This window comes from Telopea speciosissima, chromosome 3 (assembly GCF_018873765.1).
Source record: "Telopea speciosissima isolate NSW1024214 ecotype Mountain lineage chromosome 3, Tspe_v1, whole genome shotgun sequence".
Classification (NCBI taxonomy): domain Eukaryota; kingdom Viridiplantae; phylum Streptophyta; class Magnoliopsida; order Proteales; family Proteaceae; genus Telopea; species Telopea speciosissima.
In genome coordinates this window covers 25,706,411-25,732,226 of record NC_057918.1, presented here as the reverse complement: position 1 = coordinate 25,732,226, position 25,816 = coordinate 25,706,411, and the positions used below count along the sequence as shown (strand labels likewise).

Sequence of the window (25,816 nt, the reverse complement as noted above, 5' to 3'; positions counted from 1 at the left end):
ATGACGAGATTGGGTCATAAATGTTTATCCGAGTCAAATAAGACTCGGTATTTTTACCCGAGTCATGACAAACTCGACGAGTTGAGTTGTTTTTTAAAAAACCATAAAGTCGATTCACTTAGAAATTGAGTTGAATAAAATAGTAAATCCACATTCTAAAACAGTAAGAAACTCTCAACTCCCTTCTTTTGTTCAATGGTATAAACTAAAAAAATGCATTGATGTGTGAGTCTTTGATTTTTTTTTTTCTCTGAAATTCCCATATATTTCTGTATTTTTTTTATTTTTTTACTATTTTATATATATTTATTGCATTAAATTTTTTTTAAAAAATGACTTGCCTTGATCGAGTTTGACAGATACAAACCACCAGATTTTTCTAAAAGACGGATCGAATTAGAAAACCTAAATTTTCAACTATGTCATGCACTCATGCATAGCTCTCGATGGTTATTGGCACCCATAAGTATAAGATATCCTTTTCGCATTGTTGAAAATGTCTTTTACTTATTCGCTTCATATTTGACAATCAACCAATCAAATTGAAGCATTAAAATCAGTAGGAAAACACAAATCAGATCTCATGGTTTCTTGACTTTTTTTTTCCTCATGTGCCTTAAGCATGATATAATGTCTCATTCTTCTTAATTACTTGTGAAGGATGGTACAGAAGAGTTACAGAATTATTGATCAAATTGGTTTGTTCAGGTCCTTGATGCCTTAATATACTTGAGAAGTTCTCTTCACTGATTTGGTTTTTCTTATATTCGGATTTTTGGTTAGACCCTCCAATAAGAATTGAAGAAAAACAGTCCTTTTACAAGCTGCCGAATAGCACTAAAACGAATACTCCATGATTCTCTAACACTGGGTAGCGTAAAAATTGTGTTTAATTGTAAACCAGAATTAATCTATTCCAAAAATACACAAGGCATTACATCTTAAGCCATTCATACTTGATAAACATTTAAAATATTTTTTTTTTAAAAAAAAAAAACCCCTGAGCATAAACAAATAAATAAAGTACTAATTAAGGAATAAACTGAAAAAATGTTGGAAAGAAAGTTATCTTTTGTCTTTTTCAATCTTTACTGATGGAGTTTGGATTTTGAAAGTCCGGAGGGGAGCTTGTATAGCTGTTGTTTCTTGTTCCCATCCATTGATAAGGTGAAGAGTTAGCTTAGTATGAGATAGGTAAAGGACTTAAATTAACGAATTTCATCAGCTTTAGAGCTTTTTAAGTATTGGTCAAGTTTCAAACACCTTTATCTCCTCCAGTTCTCTGCACGTCCAAGTTAACAGTTCCTCTAACAAGCGGGATGGAATGACCACCCTACCCCTGTCCAAACACCCAGAAACAAACTGGAGGAGATAATTTTCCGAACAACTACGGCGGCAAATTTTTGAACCATAGAAACGAAACAACCAATTAGAGATCGAGTAAGTTAAAGAACATGCTGCAAACCCAGCATTAATCTAAGGCAGTACATCTTCCTTATTAAAAACCTTTCATACTTCATAATGATTTAGAAGGGAAAAAAAAAAGAACATAAATAAAGTACTAAGGAATAAACTGAAAGCATGTTGGTAAGAAGGTTAATTTTCCGTTCAATTATCATTCCTTTTCAGACTTGTCTATTCATGTTCATGATTCACACAATTACGAGAAGAAATGCCCAACCAAAAAAAGATATAGAAAAAGCTGTCCTCAAGATTATTTTCTTTCCTTTTGGCTCTCTGAGAGTTTACAAAAAGTTATCGATTATACTTCAATTTAAGCCCTCAGATCAGATGGAGTCGATGACAAAGAAAGCGAAGCGTCACGGGTTTCATAATTAACTACTAGTAAGGATTCAAAACTCGCGAGTTTCCAAAGAGTATCGATTATAATTCCAACTTAGATTTTGCAGAGTCAGGCGAAGACACCAAAACAGAAGCGTCATGATCGAGACTCATAAGCCGAAGGGCTATTATATGCTTATTTATATCAAAATTTCTGAGAGGAAAATCAGAATGCCCAAGAGAAAACCCTTTCCAACCCCGTGTAACACTTCATTCTTCGTGGGGATTTGAAACTGGGACCCCGTGATGATCGAAGCATATCGTTCTAAAACAGCCAAGCAAATTCTCATCATCAATTCTGTGGATTTACATAATTTAGGTTTCTTTTGTTGAGTTATGTAAAAAAGATTGAAAGATTCTAGATTTGATATTTGAGACTCTTTTAATTTCATGAGTTAGTAGTTTTCTTGGGATGACAAATACATCATAACCATGGCTCTGATTCTTACCATGTAAAAGAAAGTGGCAAATCAGTGTAGTGAAACTTCGATAACCACGGTCAAACGAATTTTTCAATCTTGGTCTTTCAAATCCTGTGTTATCAAAATGGTATACATTAAAATTTTCTTTTAGTGTGTCTTACTTGCAGGACTCCGAGTCAGAGCCTTTATTTCAAAATGACTATCAGTTGACCCTTCATGTGTTTTCTGTGGCTCTTGTGATGCATTGAGTTGGCATATATTCTTATCATGTAATTGGACTAAGTGTATCTGGGTTTCTGGTTTTCTTGGACTAAGAACTGAGCATCTCTCTGGCTCATCCTTCATCAATCTTTGTACATTTTTACTTGCATCCCCTGATCTTGATAAATAATCTATTTCATGGGTTTTCTCTATTTTTATTATAACTTGTTATTTTATTTAATTTGAAAGGAATAATATCATTATGCGTGGTGCTACAACTGACTCCTTATTGGTCATTAAAAGTGTTTTAAAATGGGCAAAAGACCTTCACATCACACCACCTATAATAAATTCATCTGTGATGAAACCACCATATTATGGATCTTCTTCAATTTATCATAGTTATATCCCGAACCCTATAATGAACTTGCCTGGTTTATTTGTCGCAAGAGTTTCTGAACCCGCTTCTAAATTAATCCAGTAGAACTTTAACATTTTGATAGATGGACAAAGTTTTCTAACAGGTGCAGGTAACATCCACGTGGACTCTATAGAAACGAAGCTTTTTGATCTTCTACAAGGATGGGAAAGAGCCAACAAAGAGAAGATCCCCATTAGACATATCTGGCTATGCAACAAAGATCTCTTTCATCTCTTTATTTATAACAACTAACAATCTATACCCTGGAACCTTATACATAACTTTTTTATTTTAGCTGAAAAAACTGATAATTTTGACAATCTTACTTTTCATCATTGTAAGAATGTTGTATGGTCCAAGGCATCCCCAATGTCCCTACTCCCTTAAATTATATATAAGTTTCTTTTCATTAAAAAAAAAAAAAAAATACATATACATTCTTGTATGTGACCCAAACTTGGAAAATGGTACCATGTGCCATAAAGGTTTTACGAATTGAAGTGGTTGTGTTAGTCGAATTGTATCAGTATTGATTGTGATCAATACTTATTAAAGTTATACATCATGTACTCTATTTTTATTTTTGTTTATCAATAAAGTGATTGCAAATGTTTTTCATATCTCGATAAGGTATATTTTTCTCTTTTAACTCTTCACTTGCATGTTTAAGGTGAATGCTGTAAACTATTTTCAAAGACCATTAAGTCATTAACCCATTCATTTGAAGCACTAAACTCAGTGAAAACTCATAAACCAGACTAACTAGCTCGAGGAGCTTTTAAATCTGTAACCTCTAAACACCAAATTTTGAATGCTAGGGCTCTTGCCATCAGGTGTGGTGTTTTTGAGGCTATCTCTATTGGAGAGGAGCGGATTGAGGTGGAATCAGATTGTATGAATGTTATTTCTTACGTCCTTATCCTTAATCCTTCAAGAAATATTCATGTTTTTGCTCAGCCTATCATTGAAGATATCACCCACCTATCATCGTATTTTGTGGGTTGTAAGTCCAGTTTTTCTTCTAGGGAGTTCAATTGTTTAGCAGATTCACTAGCCGGCCAGGAAGTTCCTATCTATTTCGTAGACGACAATATGGCCAAATTCCATTCTATGATTGAGGGAAAATTGTAATACCACCCCCCCCCGCCCCCAAATATATATATTTTTTTCTTTTTAGAAATGCTAGGAGTTCACAAAAGGGACAAGTCCATGCATTAGAAGTTTTCTTAATAAGTGTCCATCTATGTATGTCCCAGTGGAAAGTTGGTTGGACTTAGGGGTGATAATTCCAGCCTGAACCGATTTACGCGACCGAAGACAGATCAAATCGAATTGAATTATTATCGGTTTTGGTTTGATTCGGGTTTAGATCGTAACTGAAATCACAAAAGAAAAAACCTAATAAAAAACCAAAAAAACATTGTAAAGATAAGAAAAGTTGTTTTCCTTCCCCCTGATTAAGGGAAGGGTTCCGGTGGTGTCTAAAGAGTATCAGGGAACAATGGGAGTATTATCGACTTCATACATGGTGCACGAAAACGTTCTCCTATAGAAAACCTGTTCCTTCATTATTAATGTATATGTATAAGAAACTGAAACGAAATTGGTAATAACCCGATAATTACAACCTAACATTTATTCAAAACATTAACCCAAAAAAAAAACACACTCTTGACCATGAAAAGAAGTACTAAGAAATCAACAAATACAAACTGCTAGCATCAACAAAAGCACTAAGGAATTAACTGAAACCATGTAGACAAGAGGGTTCTTTTTTCAGTTCAACGATGGGTTTTCTTCTGATTATTCTGGTCGGCGGAGGATTTTGAGTAATGGCCGCGGAGCTTGATGAGCTGCTGCTGAACCTTATGGAAGATAGTGGTGGTGGTTTTGACATGGCTCAAACGGAATCCGATGGAATCTAAATACCACCCACTACGACCCATGAAGCCTAGGATGAGATCATCTTTCATTGAGAAGGTAAAGGGTGTTCCTTCTTCCACTCCGTATGGTCCAAAGGTCCTCTGATTCGTTTTGAACGCCAGTGATCGAATCACCGGCGTGCCTCCGTACACAACCGGGCAGTAATGACCACTCACAGCTATTATGTGCTCCTCTGGATATATCAGCTTAATCTAAACAAACAAACAAACCCATTAATTTTGGAACGAAAATAAAACCAAAACTGGACCAAATGACCAGCCACTCAAACTGGGTTGGTCCTTTAAAGTAAGGGTGTCAAATGAGATAGTTTTGGGTAATCAGGACGGTTCTTTACCGGTTCATGTCCCAAATGAATCAATCCCAAAACTGTTTCGTATAATATACCATTCTAAAACCAAGATTCTTTAACGGTTTTAAGTACTCAAAATCTCAAACGCTCAAATATAAGTATTGCTTTGTAATTAAAATATGGGCAAGGGACCGTTATCTGGTTGTGTAATGCCTGCACCATCAGTGCCGATATCAACAAGAGCACGTACAAGAGCATCCGATCGAATATAATTTTTTAGTTCATTAGGGGTTGAGTGTGTTAATTTTATGTGGTCCTATATCTATATCTGGGCACAAGAACCATGTGATCAATTACCCTTCTTTTTCCCTTGGGATATAATTCAATTCTAATTCTTTAACGGTTTTGGGTCCTCTAATTCTAAGTCACTCTTTTACCCCAAAAAAATTGTCTCAAACACTCGAATGTAATAGTTTCTTTGACACATAACCATTACTCTGTAACTACTACAGAATCCTTATATATAAATTATGGATCTTTATCTGCTCCAATTCCCCAATGCCTCTAACAAGAGGGCATAATGACCACCCTACCCCTGTTCGAACACTTTGCCCCGGATAAGGTCTACCCCCCCTTATTAGAGGCATTGGGGAACTGCGCCGGGCAGGTAACTAAAGGAGATAATTTTCCATAAATTATAGCTATTAAGTAATAAGTAAATATGTATCTATAAATCTATAATGGTCCTTACCAAAAAAAAAAAATTTATAATGGTCCTAGTTATTCTAGTTCTAACTAGTACTTTATTGGTATTTTGTTGGTTTCGGACCTATTGGGGTCCATCTCAAAACTGTCTCATCTCATTTAATAATCTGTTCCAAAAGTCAGCTCTCAGAACCACCATAACACCGTTTTCCAATTTGGAAGAAAGAACACAAACCGTTGTTGTGCCTGGGAGTGCACCTGCACCTAGGCACAGCCCAGCTCGAAAAGATGGTTGCTGCCCTTGGTCCTTTCCATCTTTCCAGCGGCAACGTCGATCTTTTCACGTTAGGCTGTGTCTAAGCACCAATTAGCATTTGATTTCCCAACAAATTTATATGGGGCACTGTTCTTTGTGCCGTAGCACAGGCTGCGCTCAGACACATGGAGGTGGGCATAATGATCACCCTGCCCCTGCACAGGCTGTCCATGTGCCTGGGGGCAGCCTGTGCTGTAGCACAAAGAACATTCTCCCAATGCTGAAAGATGTCTGGCGCACCACCCGAGAGAGAGAGAGAGAGCGTGGTTACTTACGTTGGCAGTACGGTTGCCTCCAGTACCACCGTGCTTTTCTGATAGAACGGGCTTACCGTTATTATCGTACTCAACACGGATGGAGTCGATGCAACGGTCGTAAACGATTTTGATCTCTCTAACACCAGTGTATTTCCCATCATCCCAGCTCGTTCCACCGTTTCCTCCCCACGGTCCCACTACTGTTAGCTTCCTTGATGCATTTTCCTGTCCATTTCATCCAAAACAAAACAAGTAATTCAAATAAGAACCTCCCAAAAAAAAAAAAAAAAAATCATCTAGAACTAACTTAAGTTTAGGTTAGGTTGCTTACCATTGTATTGTTTGTGAAGAACAGAATGGAAGAAGGAAAAGTTTTTTTTTTTGTTTTCTCTGCAGAGAAGGGGAAGGATATTGAAATTGGACAAGAAGAAGAAGGTAGCTTTGCTTTGATCATATGAAGAATGAGAGTTTATTTATATGTGTTTTGCTCTTGTGGGTGGACGAATCTGATTCCCAGTCCAGCACCATCTACGGTTATTCTCTCTCTCTCTCTCTTTCTCCATGTTTGTTCTCAGAATCAAAGCTTTGAGACCCATTATTCTGGTGATCTGGTCCAAGGCAACATGGCAAGCAAAGTTAGAGAACCTCACATTTGGTCCAAAGCAACATATCTGTTAGTTCTCGTCTAATTCCATGCCGATCCAATGGTTGGTACTTGGTAGACAAGCTCTTCAACGGGCCAGCATTTTTGAATTTTGAACGGCAATTTTGAATTTTGAAATGGTTGGATTCTACCAACCATTAGATTGGCATAGAATCCACGTGGTGGTCTGTGAGTTGAGTGTCACGTGATGACAGCTCAACCTCAGGCTGCAAACGATCTCAATCCCATGTGGAACCTCTCAACCCGCAACTTATTAAAGTCCCAGCTCACTCCCTCATGAATTTTATATTTGGGAGAAAGAACACTATATGGTCACATGTGGTGCACGGCCCCTACTCTCATACATAAGACCACACAAAATGACTGTTGTGTCCCATGAAAGGGCGGAAATCCCTAGAGGCATGATGGTCATCTTGCACGCCCTGTGTCTTGGGGTAGGACCGCACACGACAAGGTGGCATTCTCTTTCCCAGTATATTGTTAATTCAATCGTACCAGTTATCCCACTTCTTCTCTCTCTTCCAAGTTTCGAGTCTTTGGACTTCCATAGTGATAGTTTGATCGAGGTAGATCACTCACCATAGCGATAGTTTGATAGAGGTAGATCACTCACTATAGCGGTAGTTCATCATAGTAGAAAAAGTTTCTAAAAAAATTTGATTTTTTAAGGAAAAATCCATTTGATCCAGTATTGATCGAAACCAACATGTCTAGACACAAGGTTATGTAAAATGCCTGTCATACCCCTAAAAATTTCAACTTTTCCATGGGTGTGATGATCATTTTGTATACCTTTGTATCTGGGCACAGGAGGAGTGCACCACACGCCCATGTGGCATTCTTTCTCCCAAAAACAAATTGGAGAAAATATGATATTAAACATGAGAGACGATTGAATAAAAAAACAGGCAAGAGAATTAAAGAATGAGAGTGATTAAGGAGGTGGGCACGGAAAAGCAAAGTAGGTAGTCGGTGTTGGAAAAAGATCTTCTTCTTCAACTCCAATTCCTCTTTTACCAAAAAAATAAATAAATAAATAAATAAAAAATGGACACCAAAATCGTTGGAGAGTATCTGATCAGCCTTTAGATCTCTACGCGTCAACAAGAACAGATATTATTTACCTTTACTTTTTCTGTTTTGCTTCGCCTTCTTAGCCTTTTTGACAAAGGAGTAATGGGTGCAGTGTCCTCAACTTACATGGATGGCTGAAAATGAAAGAGAATAAACCAGTGGAATCTTTATGATGTGGGATAAGAATGATGAAATCAGTAAAGATAAAGAGTGATTCTAAGGCCATTTAAGCTTTGTTAGCCATATATTAGCTGTATGCCATTGAAATGATAAAATTGGAATATTTGATGCAACTATTGTTAAGAATTTAGAGTCGGTGTTCTCTTTGGGGAGCGTGACTTTTGCGTGTATGCATGTGTGCATGCGGAAGCCAATGAAAGTGTGCACATTGGCTATCATGAGGAGGGATAGTCATTTTACCCTTTTTGTGTGTGGTGCGAATGATACACTTGTGGGATCGATATTCTCATACACACGAATACATAAGGATCTTGTCAATTATATTCTATAATCATAAAACATGAAAAAAGAGATGCATATTGTTCACCATCGTATGCTATGAGACGATTTCTTGACATCCACTAGCCATGATGACAAATATCTCTGCAACAATAATGAATAATGGAGTTTCAAAGTTTCTCTCTCTTGATCTCCCACAATGCTTTTCAATGATGGATTGATATGAAACTTGAAATAGACAAAGAGAGGACCTAGAGTCTTCTATATAAATATTGTGATACAGTCCTCCCATCAAGAATTGCTAATTAGACTAGAAATAGAACTCTAATCTCTTTAGTCTAGGATTCGGTTTTCAAATATAAATCCAAGTCTATGTGAGATATACTTGGCCAACAAGTAATAGGTCATGTAAGACACCAAATAATTAATTAAAATTAATTCCTACAACAATCCCCACTGTAATAGCTAAAGATCTTAGGATGATCCATGTGGTTGAGCATTTGTACTGTACTTTCATCTATTTTCCTGCCAAGTGGATGATTGATCTGGTTATAAATGAAGGAGTTTGCCTTCTGATTCTTTTTAAAGAAAATACACTAATTTCTTTTTGCTCTTGGACTTGCATTAAAAAATCAAAAAAATATTTTGTGTACAACATTACCAATTTCAAAACAATGGCCACTCCAGAGGTTTAAAAAAAGGTTGGGGGGAAATTAAGAGAAATGAGCTCAGCAAGTAATGTTGAAAGACCAAAAAAGAAATCTCCATATATCATTCTATATGACAAAAATAAATATGGGCAATTGTTCTCTGCTTGGGAGCGCAAGCTGCACCCAGGCACATGGGGCAGTCATTCAAAAGGGCGAGGCTGTTATTTCACCCACCCCCATATGTTTGGGCGTAGGATGCGCCCCCATCACAGAGAACATTTAGCCGTATTTATTGCAGGCACATGGGGCAGCCATTCAAGAGGGCGGGGCTGTTATTTCACCCACCCCCATGTGTTTGGGCGTAGGATGCGTCCCATCACAGAGAACATTTGGCCATATAAATAAATACAATACTATTTGCACAAAAAAAAAAAACAAAAAACCAAGCAAGGGTGTTATAGTGACAAATCACAATTTCCTTTTTACTTTTAAGGCATTTGAAAAGAGAGAAGAAACCTATTTGATTATTTTTTTTTTAAAAAGGTAATGTAACAATAGAAGATGGACATTTCCTAAAATCACAAAGCAAATCCAAAGTCATCCATTTTTTATGTTTTATATAATCTAAATCAACTATTCCTATTCACAATTGTGAGAATGCATATTAATGTCTTAGAGTAGTGGTACACATGCATGGACATACACGAGATGTATGCCAATATAAGGTGTATTTTGATTGACTTATATTGAAAATTTTGACATCTGATCAATCTAGAGCATCTCTTTTTTATTTGACAATCGATATTGACACATCATCTATTCAGATGACATAATAGATATCTTGTGATGTTTGAATAAATAGCAAACCCTTATGACAATAATAATTCATCAAACCAAAAAAATGCTTTGATTATAAAATTGGTGTTTTTCTTTTTTGTGAACAAAAATATGTGTAAATGGATAATTGGAAATTTGAATATGTATCTTCTATTTATAATTTGTCTAGATAATTGGGTGTGCAATTGAAGACATTTTTTCAATACTCCTTTACATGACTAGTTGGTGAGGTTTTCCTACACGGTCTAATATTTTGAGCCACAATGATAGCCAATCTTAATGGCATAAAGCATTGGCTATGATTTTATATAGAAAAGTAAATATGTTATTCTTGTAAAAAAAAAAAAATGTTATATACACTAAAACAAGTAACTTTAACGGTCTACTGTGAGGTCAATGCGAGGAGACGTTTCGGAGGTTGAAACAAGACCTCTAGGTCTCAATGGTAAAGAGTTGCCATCTAGATTAGGGTTTAAAACTCAAATTAAAAATAAAACAAAAATGATTTAAATCGGAACTAATCCAATCCAAAGGTTATGGTCCGAGTCACGTTGCGCCTTGGGGAACACCTACTAGGTAATTTACAAATCAAATTGCATGTTATACCTGGACTATATGACCCACCATATAATTACTTTTATTTTATGTATTTTTAAGCCATTCAATCAAAATAAAAATGGCTAATGTGGCAATTTTTTCCTTCCCGATACATAAGGGACAATGTAGATTGATCATCTATAAAGTTTCAAAGCTAAAATTTATGATCTCTAGTCCCTCCCTAGACCCCGTAGTGGGGTGAGAGCCTTGTGCATTAGGTACATCCTTTGTCTTTTTCCTAACTTTTCTATTCATGACCCCGATTGATCCATTATTTTATTTCATGTGGTGTAATGCCTTTTTGGGGGGTCATGAGTAGAACAGCTAGGGAAAAGATTAAGGGTGTACCTAGTGCATGAGGCTCCCATCATTGCAGGGACTAGGGAGAGTCATAACTTTCAAAGCCAAAATTTATGACCCTCCTCAGACCCTGTAGTGGCAGGAGCCTCGTACACTAAGTACACCCTTTATCTTTTCCGTAACTGTTCCACTCATAACCCCGATTAATCCATTATTTTATTTTCTTGTGGTGTAATGCCTTTTGGGTTGCCTCTGTTTCTATGTGACCCACCATATAGTTACTTTAAATTTATGTATTTTTAAGCCATTAAATCAAAATAAAATGGCTAATGTGGCAATTTTTCCCTTTGGATAAATAAAGGACCATGTCGATTCATCATCTATAAAGTTTCAAAGCCAAAATTTATGACCCTCCCCAGACCGGAGCCTCGTGCACTAGGTACACCCTTTATCTTTTCCCTAACTGTTTTACTCATGACCCCGATTGATCCATTATTTTATTTCATGTGGTGCAATGCCTTTTTGTGTTGGCCCTGATTCTATGTGACCCATCATATAGTTATGTTTAGTTTATGTATTTTTAAGCTATTAAATCAAAATAAAATGGCTAACGTGGCAATTTTTCCCTTTCGATAAATAAAGGACCATGTAAATTAATCATCTATAAAGTTTCAAAGCTAAAATTTAAGATTCTCCTCAGACCCCTCAGTGGTGGGAGCCTCACATTAGATACACCCTTTATCTTTTCCACAACTTTTCTACTCATGACCCCGATTGATCTATTATTTTATTCATATGCCTTATTGGGTAAATTTATGGCATGAGTCAAGGGTGGCAGATTTCTAAGTTTTTTAAGGCTTCCTAAATGGAAATATTAAGAAAAAAACATACATGATAAAAACAATTAGGTTAATTATTATTGTTAGAAAGGTCTGTTATTTTTCCAAATGTCACATGAGACAGATGATATCTATTTCGACCATTATATAGGGAAGACGTAGTCTAGATTAGCCACATACCAAATTTTAAAGTTTAAATCACTCAAATACTCTCTTTTGTATTGACACACATCTTGTGCATGTCATGCATGTGTACCAATCTTCTAAACATTATTGTGCACTTTTCTAACACTGAGTGGGAACGAACGGTAGATTCACAAGCTGAAAAATGGATGACTTGAATTATCTTGTCATTTTTGGAAACATAACTATCCAGTTATAGAAACATCGTTAACAATTATTAGTCACAATGAAATAGAACCATTTGAAAAATTAAAATAGGGATTCATAGGAGATTGCTTATTTTTATTATTATTGTTATTATTACTATTTTGTTTTATTTTTTCCTTATTGAACTTAAAATTAATTGTGATCATACATATCTATATGTGGGCAAAATATGTCTACCAATCACAACTCATAGATAAATTCTGTTTTTTTCCTTTTTTTCAAATACATAAGAACACTTTTTTTTTATTTATTAAAATAGCATAAGAAGAACACTTACTGCTGAAAAAAAATTATATTACAAACAAAATCCACCAAGAACTCATAATCATGGTTTTAGTGCACGGCATCGGAACCGGTATTGGTAACACGTAAAACCAATATGATATCGATACGGTATCGGCCTAGATTGGTTGTATCAGATAAGAATACCCCTGAATTTTCTTAAAAACGAGTTTTCTGAACATTTTACCCCTTGTCCATACCATGCTATTGATATGGTATCGACACAGTATCAACATCGATGACTAGCAAAACCTGAACGTATCACCCGATATGAACGATACGATACCGATACTTAGAACCATGCTCATAATGAAATAATAATCAAGGGATTAACACCCCCATCCCCACATCTATTCTCTCAAATTACTGTAGAGATCAGAATCAATCAACTTCAAGGCCTTAACTAACCAACAAGGAGAAAGTTTTGGGGCTTAAGGTCAAGTTTCTTTTTTATTTTCTGTTTTGGTATCATCTCAATTATTGATAGTGTCTGGTCCTTTTATTAGTTGGCAGTCCTTATTAGAGACAGACTATGGTTTGGATATCTCCTCCTTAATTACAATAAAACAACTAAGTAAGCATCAGCAGGACCATTTTTTCTTTTCAAGCTTAAATTTGACAAAATTGACATCAACAGAAAAAATGGCAAGATTCAGTGAACTTGGATTAGCCAATAGACAATTTTAAATGGGTTTCTTTTAGGATTCATTTGTGAAGTGGGATCTTTCCCTCATTCTTCTTTCCCTTTATTTCATAGTTTAATGAAAAGGGAGATGTTCTCTATACCGCAGCGCACCGGGGGGGGGGGGGGGCATCATTTCGCCCACCCCCATGTGTCTGGGTGCATTCTGTGCCTCTGATGCAGAGAACATTTTCGCTTATTCAAAGGGGCGAAAATTATGTTTTGTTATTTAATGGAGTGTTAGCATCCAATTACTATATATGTTATTCGTATCCAATTTTATATCTAATGGACATTTCTTTGAAGTGTTTAAATTCGAATATTATTAATTTTTAATATTTATAATAATAATATTTTAGTAATATATATTATTTGGGTAGTTATCAATGTAACAATGGAAAGCGATGTTTCAAAAAATCACAAGATAAATCTAAGCATGAGATAGGATGCTTGTCATATACTCCTAAGTCAATATCTAATAGGAACTACTGCTTGTATTAAATTATATTTAGTTTAAGTTGTACACTCCTAGCTCAGTATCCCATGGGAGGAACACTAAAGTTTATGTTGTATCATTACCAAAAAAAAAGTTTAAAGTCGTAACATTACCAAAAAAAAAAATGAAAAAAAAGTAAGTTTTAAGTCGTACACTTCTAGTTCATTATCCCTTTACAACAAATAATTTTATGCAACTCTATATATCTAGGAGATCAAGATTCTCTTTGATTCTTTGGGTGAGGACCACCTAAGATTCCAAGGAGAAGAAATTCTTTTTTTTTGAAAAGGTCTAGAAAAATGGTTTGGATGTATTATGATTTCTAACTAAGGTTATAAAATGACGTATCTGATGAGGCATAAAATCCCCAACCAATCAGAAGTTGCTACGTGGATGTGCTGAGACCAAACCCCAGGATCGAGCCAGACCGAACCGTTCACCCGGAGGGAGGCAGCGCTTCACTTCCTGCCTGGCCGAGCATCGCCATCGAGCACCGGTGTGCGGCGCTACACCGAGCGTAGAGCAAGAAAACGATCTCCCCAGCATGGCCAAGTTCCATGGCCGAGGCTCAGGCCTGCCGAGCGCAAGCAGGTTGGCCATGGGCAGAGCGCCATGACTCAGCCGAGCTCCCGCATGATCGGAGGAAATTTCCATGCCACATACGCCGAGGCCGAGGCCGAGCACTGAGGCCACGGCCGCCCGAGGTCGAGCCCTCTCCAGACACCCCAATAACGGCGCACCGGAGATCACGGAGCCACGTCAGCGTGTCCCGACAATCATGGGATACGAATCGGGTCACAATCCCCACGAAATCGAATCACACTCCCATAAGGACTCTTACCTCATTAAGAGATCGACTCTGAAAATAACTCTCCACTCCGTTCCGCATGAAAGAGCCCTACCAATAGAGGACTCTTACCATACAAGAACTCCTCCAACCGCCTCATCTCATCCTATAAATACCCAGGTATGGAGCTCAAACGCTCATGTCACTTTTCACTAAGCTGTTACGCTGTTGCACTGGAGACCTGACTTGAGTGTCGAAGAATCCTTGGCCGGAGTCACACCGACTCTTTTGCACTCACTCGATTTTTGTAGGCTCATCCGTGGACGAACCGAACGACGGAGGTTTTCACACACAACAGTATCTAATGCACGAGGCTCCACCAATGTGTAGTTTTGGGAGGATCATAGCCATACTTCCCCCACTTTCGGAAAAGGTTGTTTCTGGACTCAAATCTGCAACCACTTGATCGTAATGAAGTAACCTTACAATTTCACCGAGGTCCACTCACGAATAATGTGAAAAATATTATTATGAAAAAAAGTATGTGAGCGTAGCCTAAAATACCGATTTTTTTTTTGGGCAGGGGGGGGGAGAAAACCAAAATGTTAGTTAGGTGACGCAAGCAATGCAACTAAAATTTTGTGGATAGAGAGAGTCGAAGGTCTTGTTCTCCATTTGTCAAATTCTAGCTTAATTAGGATTTTTTTTGGTGAATATTTAATTAGGATTAACAAATAACAAAATAAAGTTTTGACAAATCAAACGATACATGAATGAATTTGGCTCTATTTTTTGTTACATCATATTCCCACATAACACACTTTGTGGATTGTTTAAGGAATTTCTTGCATTATTGGTTATTCAACTTTGCATGATGCGTTTGGGCAAAGACAAATATATAATTTTTTTTTCTTTTGATTGGGGGAGAGGGTTAGGGATGTCACCCATTCTAGGTAAGTGGGTGGCCTTGTCCAATGACAAGGGTAGACTGGTCCTTTCACAAAGGAGAGGAGAAAGAGCACAGGGTGGGCACCCTTGCGGCATACCCATCCTTTTCTTTTTTTTTTTGAAATTCATGTTAATACCAAACAATTCACACAAATTAGGGTGTAATTCATATAACAAATAGACTTCAAATTTCTAACCCTAAAATTAGATGAAAATAGAAACGAATAAAGAGAAACTTTTTCTTAACCCACAATGAATATTCACCACTCATCACCGTGGTCTCATAATTATTTCCTTAGTTGTTGAAGATTTGAAATACATTTGCTTCCAATGTTTTAAAAACCAGAATCCAATCGATCGATTTTGGTGGAAATTGATTATGATCGATTCGATTCGAGCGGTTTTGGAGCGATCAATTCTAAGATTTTTAGATTTAGATTGATAGATTTCAAATTTGATGGCTTGATTCTAAGGTATTTGGGATCACTGATTCAATCATTGGTTCCAACTTCAAGTTTAAAGTTCATGTTTGACACTATTCTAGTAGGACCCAGTTTTCTTAAGCCATAGGCCCACAGTGTATGAGATATCAAGGGTATTTTGGAGAACATATTACAACCTTATAGTTATTCCAAATCCCGTGGATTAAGAGATTCTCTCTTCCCCTTGTGCGAAGGAAAAGGAAAATAGTAAAAATACGGTCTCTTAGTGTGCCACGTCAACGCAAAAAAAGCACTCTCCATAGCTGAGCCAATGAATAAAGGCCAATGAGCCTTTAAATACGGCCCCGCCTTTTTCATTTTTCTAAACTAGAATCTGCAATTTGCTGGGTTCAACCCTTCTTCCATTTTCTTCCCCAGAGATTTTCCGGATACGGGAAACAATGAATCGCTTCGTCGTCGGCGTTCTTTTCTTATGCCTACTTTCAGTTTCAATTCTAAGCGTTGGTGCTCGGAATCGCGTCGGCGATGTGCTCAGACTGCCGTCGGAGATGACAAAAGTCATCGGTGGCAGTGGCGACAATAATGATGATGATGATGATTCCGTGGGTACCAGATGGGCTGTGCTCCTCGCTGGTTCTAACGGTTACTGGAACTACCGTCATCAGGTAATAATCATCGCCTGATCAGTTTGGTTTCTGTGAGATTTATTCTTATTCCTCTCTTTATCCCCTCAAAATTGGGGACAGCTGTTTGTCTTTTTCCATATCTGCACCTGTTGTTTGAGATGTTGAGGTTTAGAGTCTTTTAGATGACGGATCCGGCTTATAATTTTTGTACTGATTATGTATTGCTGAAGGTCCTGTTGCTAGGAGAAGTTAGGGTTTGCTTGAGTATCTGTGTGAGGTTTGATTTTCTGAGTTTTTAATTTTTTACGTTCTAAAATTGCTAGGAGGTTATTTCGTCTTGTTGATTTTCGTATTTTCGATTTTTTTTTCTTCTGGGTACAAGCTAAGTCTCTGTTCAATTTTATCTCAATTGGGTATGTTTTGGAGAGATGGAACTGTACATTCTAAGAAGCATGGTGAACAGAAAGCAAAACAGTGAGAAATTCCGGCATAATCTAGCATTAAGTGGCATGGAATTGAAGTATTGCACTTTGATTTTTTTTTTGTTAAAACCTAAATAAGGCTAAACTTAGCATCACCAAAGGATAGAGTTATTCGTTACTTCTCATCGGAGGACCATCGGGTTAGGGTTGATAGTTAAAGGTACCCTCTCCTTTGTCATTCCTATGCCTCTTTGCTTCAGAGAACTATTTTGGGGATTCGGCTCTTCTGCAGCGCGGGGGTGCGCTGGAAAATGTCTGGCGCACCATCCGAGCTTGACACATGGCTGAGGTGCCCTTCGGATGGCTCGGATGGATGCGTACATCTGATGATGACCAAGTTGGAAATCCTTCTCTCCATCGCATGTGCAGCACGGTCAGACATGCGCATCCATCCGAGCCAAGGATACCTCAGCCAAGTGTCGAGCTCCGGTGGTGGGAATATTCTGTTAAAGATATTCCATCTATTATGGGGATTGTGGGTTTCACTTTGTGGCTTCTTACTTTCTATTTTGTAGGATTGGATATATTTGTTACGATTTAGTTGTAGTTTTTATTTTGTAAATGTCTAGATAGTTTGTACTTTGAAGAAAGATTAAAGTTGTAAGGGATCCTAGAGGTTTCCTATTTTGTTGGTTTATATGAAATAAATATAGGAGAAGGGGCTTAGACCCTCTGACAATTGGGGGAAAAAAAGTGAGTTTTGGCTTCAGCCTTGTTGGTGTAATGTTGATGTAGTTCCAGCCCTTTTGGTGGTGATTCCAATTAGACTACACTCTGGTGATTCAGTAGGTTGGATATGATGATGATTCCATTCCCGCAGGCTAGGTGGTGAAGCCTTGGTCATATTTTTTATTGTTTCATCTTTCATATGTAAAAAATGATAAAAAAAAAAGAGTTGAATTTTTATATTACGATCCCATTGCGATTGATCTGTCGTTGGCTTTATTGGTTCGAGATCAATTCTGAATTGATTTGCATCACACTTTTTTATGCACAGGTAAAATAAGGGCCTGATTTGGTGACATTTGATCAGTTATGTTTTATGGTTTCATGGGTTCCATCCTGGATTTATTATTTGGTAAAGGGTTCCATCCTGGTGGAGCATACAAAATGGTGGTTCTATGATGAACTTGTTACTTGTAGACGTGCACTTAAAATGATTGTTCTTTAACTTTTGAAGATAAAATTGGTATGATTTTCACATATGATTGATTTTACATGTATTGTAATCCTTAACTTTTATTCTTCTTTTGGTCCTCAGTCTGATGTGTGCCATGCCTACCAAATCTTGAGAAAAGGTGGAATGAAAGATGAAAACATCATTGTTTTCATGTACGATGATATTGCCTTCAACGAGGAGAACCCTAGACCTGGTGTCATCATCAATAACCCACATGGTGCTGATGTTTATGAAGGAGTTCCAAAGGTTATTTTATTTTATTTATTTAATTTTGCATTCAGGTTTAAGCCTGCTTCTACTGTCTGTTGAATGTATTATCTAATGTCAGGAACTCTCTTGTTGCAGGATTATACCGGAGATAATGTTACTGTTGATAACTTCTTTGCTGTTCTCCTTGGAAACAAAACAGCTCTTACTGGGGGTAGTGGAAAGGTTGTGGACAGTGGTCCAGATGACCATATTTTTGTTTACTATACTGACCATGGTGGTCCTGGGGTTCTTGGTGAGTAGTTCCACATTTATTTCTTTTGCTTTAAAATGCTTTAAGCTTCTCTTATTGATTTCATGGTTATTTATGATTGAGAACCTAAAATCCCTGCTCACGAATATGCCATTGGTACTTGAAATTTTAATTTGTTTCTATTTGATCTGAATTTTAAGCTACCATAAATATACTCAAATTTGTCTAAACCATAAGATTTTGGATGCAATCAAAATGTTCTGCTTACTTGTCTTATGTTTTCAAGCATGAGCTCAGCTCCATTGAATTTTTGTGACAGTCTCATTCTTTTTCCTCTTTTTCCCTTGGTTTGATTACTATATTTATGGTTTCCTAGAAGATCCAGAATTTCTGAATGATGAACTGACGTGCTGTGTCTTTCTGTCATTTTTTTTTCTTCTGTTAGGTATGCCAACTGGTCCTTACCTCTATGCAAATGATCTAATAGACGTGTTAAAAAAAAAGCATGCTTCAGGGACATATAAAAGCTTGGTAGATAACTTTTCACATATTATTTGTGTTCTTTAAGAGTTGTGGACTGAGTTAATATCTTCTTGATTAACTCTTTATTTCTGCGACGTCTTAGGTGTTCTATCTTGAAGCTTGTGAATCTGGGAGTATTTTCGAGGGCCTTCTACCAGAAGGCTTAAATATCTATGCTACAACTGCATCAAATGCAGTGGAGAGCAGTTGGGGAACCTACTGTCCTGGCGAGTCTCCTCCTCCTCCTCCAGAATATGAGACCTGTTTGGGTGACTTATACAGTGTTGCTTGGATGGAAGATAGGTATGTGTTGTAAACATTAGTTCAGAATCTTTAGATAATAAAATTCTTCAATGAAAGAAAGGAACTTGAAAGCATATATATCCTGTTAGGTTCCTTTGGTAGTTCAAAGGTTTTTTCTTCCTCATTCTTTTTTTGTTTGGACGGGGAGGGAGGGGGGTGTCTAGTAAAAATATTATTTTTATCTTAGCCGAATCGCTGACATTTGCTGAATCAGCCTTGTTGATTTGAGCAATTCTCATTAGTGTCAGCCCAATTCTGGACCTAAATCTTTGTTATTCCAGATAATTTGTCCTGGTTGAGCTTTGCTTGATCTGGCGCATACGCTTATATGTTGTCTTATGCAGAAGATATTGTACGAGGTTTCTTTGACGTCTCATCTAGTTTTGGATATCTGTGTTGACTATTTTGTGGTATTTTATCTGTTCATTCATGTGCAGTGATGCGCACAATTTGAGGACTGAAACTCTGAAGCAACAGTTCCAACTGGTAAAAAGCATGAACTTTGCACTTGCATACTTCATAGGGATATCCTAGCATCCTCTTATCATAGGCCCTAAAGGTCATCTACAATCTAACTTCAAAGCTTGAATATCTATTGTCGTGTAGCCCTGTCCATTTTCAGCATGGTTGGTCTCTTAGATGGGATTGGTCAGATGATGGACCTCACTTTTCTTGACATGGCTCATTTTGGCCTCTGCTAAATTGGAAATGTTTTGGCAGTTACTTTTGGAAATTTGAGTAAATTTTCTGATAAATTTCGTTTCATTTACCGAAATATTTCGGTAATTTCGCGAAATTTTGAACCATGATATGAAGGCAGATGATGACAATGAATATTGCATGATGAAGGTCTATCAGTTGAGGAACCTTGATAGACCTGCTTGTTTGTTCGAGTGTCTTGGCAACGACCATGCACATAAAATATATATAGTGTCCTAGGCATCAGCCTGTGGTGATATTTCTGGCTTTATACTTTTGTTAAATTGTTTCTACATGTTTGAGAAATCTGCGTGAGCATTTTCAGGTAAAAACGAGGACGGCGAATGAAAATTTTGCTTACGGCTCCCATGTTAAACAATATGGGGATTTAGGTCTTAATGCGGAGCACCTCTTTCTGTATATGGGTACAAATCCGGCAAATGATAATTCTACCTTCATAGAAAAGAACTATTTGCCATCTTTTTCAACGGCAGTCAACCAACGGGATGCAGATCTTCTTCATTTTTGGCGCAAGGTTTGGTCAAATACCACCTTGTTTGGCTTATCGAATCAGTACTTTGTCTTCCTCTCTTAAAATGTTGGTAATATCAATGCTTAATTTTAGATCGATACAAATGCCCAAAATTACTGTCGGCTATAGGCCCTCCTCCTGGGACCTGCAAAAATAGGATTTTTTGTCGGTTATAGACCTTTACAAATGCTTAAACCTGCTGAGATTTTCAGCACTCTTCTATTTATTATAGCTTCATATCCCTGTTCATTATGTAAGAGTAAACAGGCTTTGGTCTCTCTCACAGACACTCACTCTCTTTTTGTTTCCGTTGTTCTCGTACCAGTTCAGTAAAGCACCAGAAGGCTCTCCTAGGAAACTTGCAGCTCAGAAGCAGTTTGTCGATTTTATGTCTCATAGGATGCATGTAGACCACAGTATTAAAATGATTGGAAAGCTTTTGTTTGGAATTGAGAAAGGTTCAGAGGTTCTGGAGGCAGTTCGTCCTGTAGGACAGCCCCTTGTGGATGATTGGGGTTGCCTTAAGACAATGGTAAGTGGCTCAACAATACACATTAGCCATTATTCTGTCAGTTTATCTGGTTAGATAAGTATGGTGACCTGGTTATATCCAATTTGACCTAGTATTATAGCACCAGTGTCCTAGAAGCCTCGACTGATTCAAGACGATAAATTTACAATCAATCTTCACACACTGAGAATTCACATGAATCTTTTGTACAGGTGAGGACTTTCGAGACACACTGTGGATCTTTATCCCAATATGGAATGAAACACATGCGATCCATAGCTAACATCTGCAATGCTGGTATAAAGGAGCAGCAGATGGCTGTGGCCTCAGCCCAAGCTTGTGTGAGTATGCCAACCAATTCTTGGAGTTCCCTTCACAATGGATTCAGTGCATGATTAGCACACAAGTCCCAACCCAACAACATCTTTGACCGGTTGGTGTCTTATATGTAGATATATATGTCTCTGGAATTGTTGTTTATGCACTTTAGATTGGATCCATTATAAGTACAGCTTAGAAACAAATATATCACGCTTGTATGTAATGAAGTGTGTGAAATGTAATCAATGTTGATAAGATAATGTAAGGTTCTTCTGTTTGTACATTCCAAGTGGATGACCCCGCACCTGCAAGGCCGCAGTCTGATATACCCGACTGGAATGTATTTTTTTCTTACAATTGATCGCTTGGGAGTGGGAGTGTTGTTGATCATTCATCGGTGGTTTAAATGTCAAGAATTTGTTGTGCCTGAAATCCCACCTTGCAAAGAATTAAATCGAGAGAGCTCTCTCCCCTGAATCAGAACTGGTTTACCGCTGAGATCTGAATCAATTGAAGATAACAAGTTTTAAAATTCCAGTTAAGATCAGATTTTATGTTTTGGGAGAGGGTTCTCTGAGCTACCGGTACAGTGATGTGCACCAATTAGATGCAATAAAGTAGTTTCATACATGGGACTTGGGAGGATAGGGAGGACATTTTATGTGAGGATGAGAGAGACAGAAAAATGCTAGTGTATCCTACTCCAGCCAAAGATCTATCCAGTTTCTGTCTTTCTGATCAGTTCTAAATTAAAATTCTAGATCAGTCATTTTCCTTCAATTTTACTTAAGAGGCGAAACGGGCCTTGAGCATATTGTAAAATTTTGAAAATGCAAACACCCTTGTGATTGAATTGTTTATAATTCGGAAGGGACCCATAGGGGCCTAACAATAGGGTTTTTGGAATCTGGGGTTGCATGCCAAGTTTTATTGATGTTCTCATATGTCGACGATTTCAAATTTTATGGTCACTCTTTTAAACCTAGTAAGGCTAAAATTATTACTTTTAAGTTGATACTAAAACATGATTATTCGTTGTAAATTGATGTGATTTTACATACAAACTTCTTAAGGTTTGCCATTTTGTGAAGAGTTAGTAGAAAAAAATAAATTTGTTTAGCCATAACGACCCAAGTTGCAAACCATAAACAAGCCTTTCCCATCCCTTTTTACACATGATTTTTTTCCTTTAAGGTTCTTTGACCATACGGTTCGTGAGGTTCTCTTTTGAGATGCTTGACAAATTGACTGGCTTTGACAAATATAATTTGCAGAGCTGGTTCCCAAGGCTACAGTGACTCTCTCTTTCTCTCCTCTCTCTACTCTTTCTTCAAAACCACTCTCTCCTCTCTCCACGTTTCAAGTTCCCAATGAAACAGCAAAGTGTGCAGACATCTCTCTCACTTCTCCTTCTCTCGTCTCTCTCCTCTCTATATTATTTCCAAAAATCAAAGAAGAGCCTTGGAGAAACTCCGGTGAAGCCAAGCTTGGTCACCCTGCAAACTCCGGCGAATGCAAAGAAGAAGAAGGCGGCGCCGTAAGAAGGACGTGAAATGAGATTGGAGAAATTCCGAGTCAGATCTTCGAAAATCCGGAGGTGCTTCGAGGTCTCGAGTTTAAGCTTGCGAGCATAGGCAACGTAAGCATTGACGAGGGTGATGTGATCGTTAGCCTGCTTGTGGATCAGGTCGACCCTGGTCTTCAGTGGATCCGACTTCAGAGCAAGAAATGTCCTGTGAATGTAGGTGTGCACATGAGTTCTCGTGCTCGGTAGAATCTGTGCTCTCGAAGTCCAATTTTAAATTCAATTACGGTCATTGTCATTAATAACTACTTCAAATTTAAGAAGAGATTTATTAATTATTGCAAGATGAAACTTACTGAATCTTGATTGAAGGTGGAGGGGCTGGTGGTGAAGAGAACAGAGAGCGTAGCGAGGAAGAGAATAGTGAACATAGCACACACGAATGATCAAATGAAGGCTTAAACCTCACCTGTGGCTCCCAGAGCTGTGTGTTATTGTTTAGAGACAATGGAATCATCACACAAAAGAATAGGATTTCTATCTTCTTGTTCTGGGCCAATTCAAATGGATCAAACCCAATAATCTCTTAGTTAATGGAGCAATCCTGCATATGATTCTGTATTCTGTCCCCATCTTGAGCTGGGAAAGAAAAAAAGAATGTAATTTTTTGTGGAGTGTTTTGAACTTTGTTTGTCTAGTTTTAGCTTCTGAGTTTTTCTTGTCTATGTATAATGTCCATGTTCTACAGACATCATCATAATATCTTCAATGTAAAAATTGATTATTTCATTTATATTTTCTTCAATGTAAGAATACAATTGGGGACTCACCCTTTTCCCCTGTGGGACTTTCTCTTCCTCAATAAACTGCTCTTCATTTATTAAGGAAAACAAGGGATCTTGGGCAGCACAGATTCCTTTTTGTTCAAATAGCATGTACATCAAGCAAGCATTATAGAATATAGAACCATTTTACACGTTTGCATCCTTTACATTTTTTTTTTTTTTTTTGGTAGAAGTTTGCACCCTTTACACCACGATAACCATTATTAAAGAACATTGAAATAAGAAGTAAACCCATTTTGATTTATCATCCCACATCAAACCTAAAAGTAAAATAAAAAAAAACAAAACGTGAACCAAATAGATTAAGAAGTTTGGGATTGAGAGGCCGAGAGTGAACGGTTGCAGACGCCTGGCTCACGAGATTGCAACGCCTTCGTCGGAGTGGAGAACTGAAAGAGTGAAGATCGGTTTATGGAGGGTCGAGAGTGAAGGTTGCAACGTCTTCGTCGCATTCGCCGGAGTTTGCAAAGGTGACCACCGGAGTTTCTCCAAGCTCTCTTCTTTTTTTCTTTGGAAATAGTACAGAGAGAGGTCAGAGGAGAGAGACGAGAGAGAGGAGACGTGAGAGAGGAGACTGGGCTGTTTGCACTTTGGTGTTTCATTGGAAAGTTGCAAAAGTGGAGAGTGGAGAGAGGAGAGAGAAGAGAGTGGTTTTGAGGAAAGAGTGGAGAGAGGAGAGAGAGACACAGTCACTGTTGTTTGGGAACCATCATCATAAACTGTATTTTACCTCACAATCGTCGGATTTCTCTCTAACACGTGTCAAGCATCCTTAAGGAGAACCTCACAACTGTTATGGTGAGGAAACCTTAGAGGAAAAATATCCTTCTTACACAAGTCCTTGTTCACATGTCAAATTTTAAACTTAAACAAAGCTTGCCAAGTACATATACATAAAAGATAGTGTTATATTTGATTGAATGAGTATGAAATTTTACACATGGTTGCCCTTCCCTCCATCACCTTCTTCCCCTTCAACTGGTAACACAAGTTTAAAACGACTCACGAATCATCTGTGTTTTTGTGAAGGCAGAATTATATCATCAGACAATTCAGGCAATGCGACTAAGATTTTCCAAAACATAAATGTTAATTAGGCATCTCTCAAAAACATATTAGTCAAAAAGTTGAGATGGATGCAGTTATCAATGGATCTTGAAAATTGCGATGTTTGTAGGGAGCATCAAGAAAAGAGAATACGCCAGATACTTCCCCATCCCAGAATAAAAAGGGTGATCTCGTAATACTTGGTGTTTATTTTTCCCATTGAAGCCGAACCTAAATAATAGAATTAGTTATATAAAAATAGAATATAAGAGAATATAAAAATAAAGTATAATAGAATATAAAAATATTGAAATAATATAAATATCAGATCATATCTGAGCAATAATAATTAGGTATGAATAGATCTAGAAAAAAAAAAATAGTGGAGAATAGCTTGATTTTGATCTAAATATCCCCCTTATTGAGACACCTATATCAAAAGTTTGGTGCTTAAATGAGATAGATAACTAAATCAGAGCTAGAAAGGGAGGTAGGTTTAATTAGGATGTATTCTATCGGGAAAATTAAATAATTTTGTATCATATAATAAAGAAATCCAATTTGTGTATATGTTGCCTGAATCAATGTATACAAAGGGTTTAATTCTGTGAACCGGAAATTCAACATTTCTATTACAAGACCATATAGACAACCTAATATTCCAATAAATATATAGCAGGATAATTAAAAAATAGATTTTCATTTCGTAAGGCATTGAAAAAGACTATTGAATTAACTAAAGAAGCAAATTCATAAGGAATTCAAATACAAATTGTATGGTTTAATTATTTTAGACAAAAAAATATTTCCCTTTCTCTTTTTCTTCATTTTTTGCTTTGAAAGAACATATTCCAAAAAAAAAAGGAAAAAAGAAGATTTAACCTCAGACCCATTTTTTTAGTATTTACTAGTAGAATT

The 25,816-nt window shown here is 37.2% G+C and overlaps 2 protein-coding genes and 1 long non-coding RNA gene across 3 annotated transcripts; 1 reads left to right on the top strand and 2 right to left on the bottom strand.

Moving 5' to 3' along the window:
- Nucleotides 1–4,593: 4,593 nt before the first annotated feature.
- Nucleotides 4,594–6,631, bottom strand: LOC122655016 (jacalin-related lectin 19; the record flags this gene model as incomplete). The annotated part of the gene is made up of 2 exons (XM_043849267.1): nucleotides 4,594–5,021; nucleotides 6,416–6,631. Coding segments are annotated over 2 exons (570 nt in total), but the record flags the coding sequence as incomplete, so codon positions are not given.
- A 300-nt stretch (nucleotides 6,632–6,931) lies between these two features.
- Nucleotides 6,932–21,073, bottom strand: LOC122655521. Its single transcript, XR_006331976.1, has 3 exons — nucleotides 20,944–21,073; nucleotides 11,443–11,449; nucleotides 6,932–6,942 (listed from the first exon to the last, which is right to left on the bottom strand). It is a non-coding gene; the product is annotated as an uncharacterized LOC122655521 (long non-coding RNA).
- Nucleotides 16,223–21,701, top strand: LOC122655520 (vacuolar-processing enzyme-like). Its single transcript, XM_043849710.1, has 9 exons — nucleotides 16,223–16,510; nucleotides 18,215–18,379; nucleotides 18,479–18,635; nucleotides 19,039–19,124; nucleotides 19,219–19,418; nucleotides 19,856–19,904; nucleotides 20,443–20,652; nucleotides 20,975–21,181; nucleotides 21,373–21,701. Exons 1-9 carry the CDS (start codon nucleotides 16,286–16,288, stop codon nucleotides 21,553–21,555), a joined length of 1,482 nt encoding a protein of 493 aa, XP_043705645.1. The 5' UTR covers nucleotides 16,223–16,285; the 3' UTR covers nucleotides 21,556–21,701.
- Nucleotides 21,702–25,816: the final 4,115 nt, after the last annotated feature.

What these genes read in the sequence shown, in the direction of transcription:
- LOC122655520 (XM_043849710.1), top strand. Translation starts at nt 16,286, where the DNA reads ATGAATCGCTTCGTCGTCGGCGTTCTTTTCTTATGCCTACTTTCAGTT. An exon ending in GTTGCTTGGATGGAAGATAG is followed by an intron (nt 19,419 to 19,855) that starts GTATGTGTTGTA and finishes ATTCATGTGCAG; the next exon opens with TGATGCGCACAATTTGAGGA. An exon ending in GGGGTTGCCTTAAGACAATG is followed by an intron (nt 21,182 to 21,372) that starts GTAAGTGGCTCA and finishes TCTTTTGTACAG; the next exon opens with GTGAGGACTTTCGAGACACA.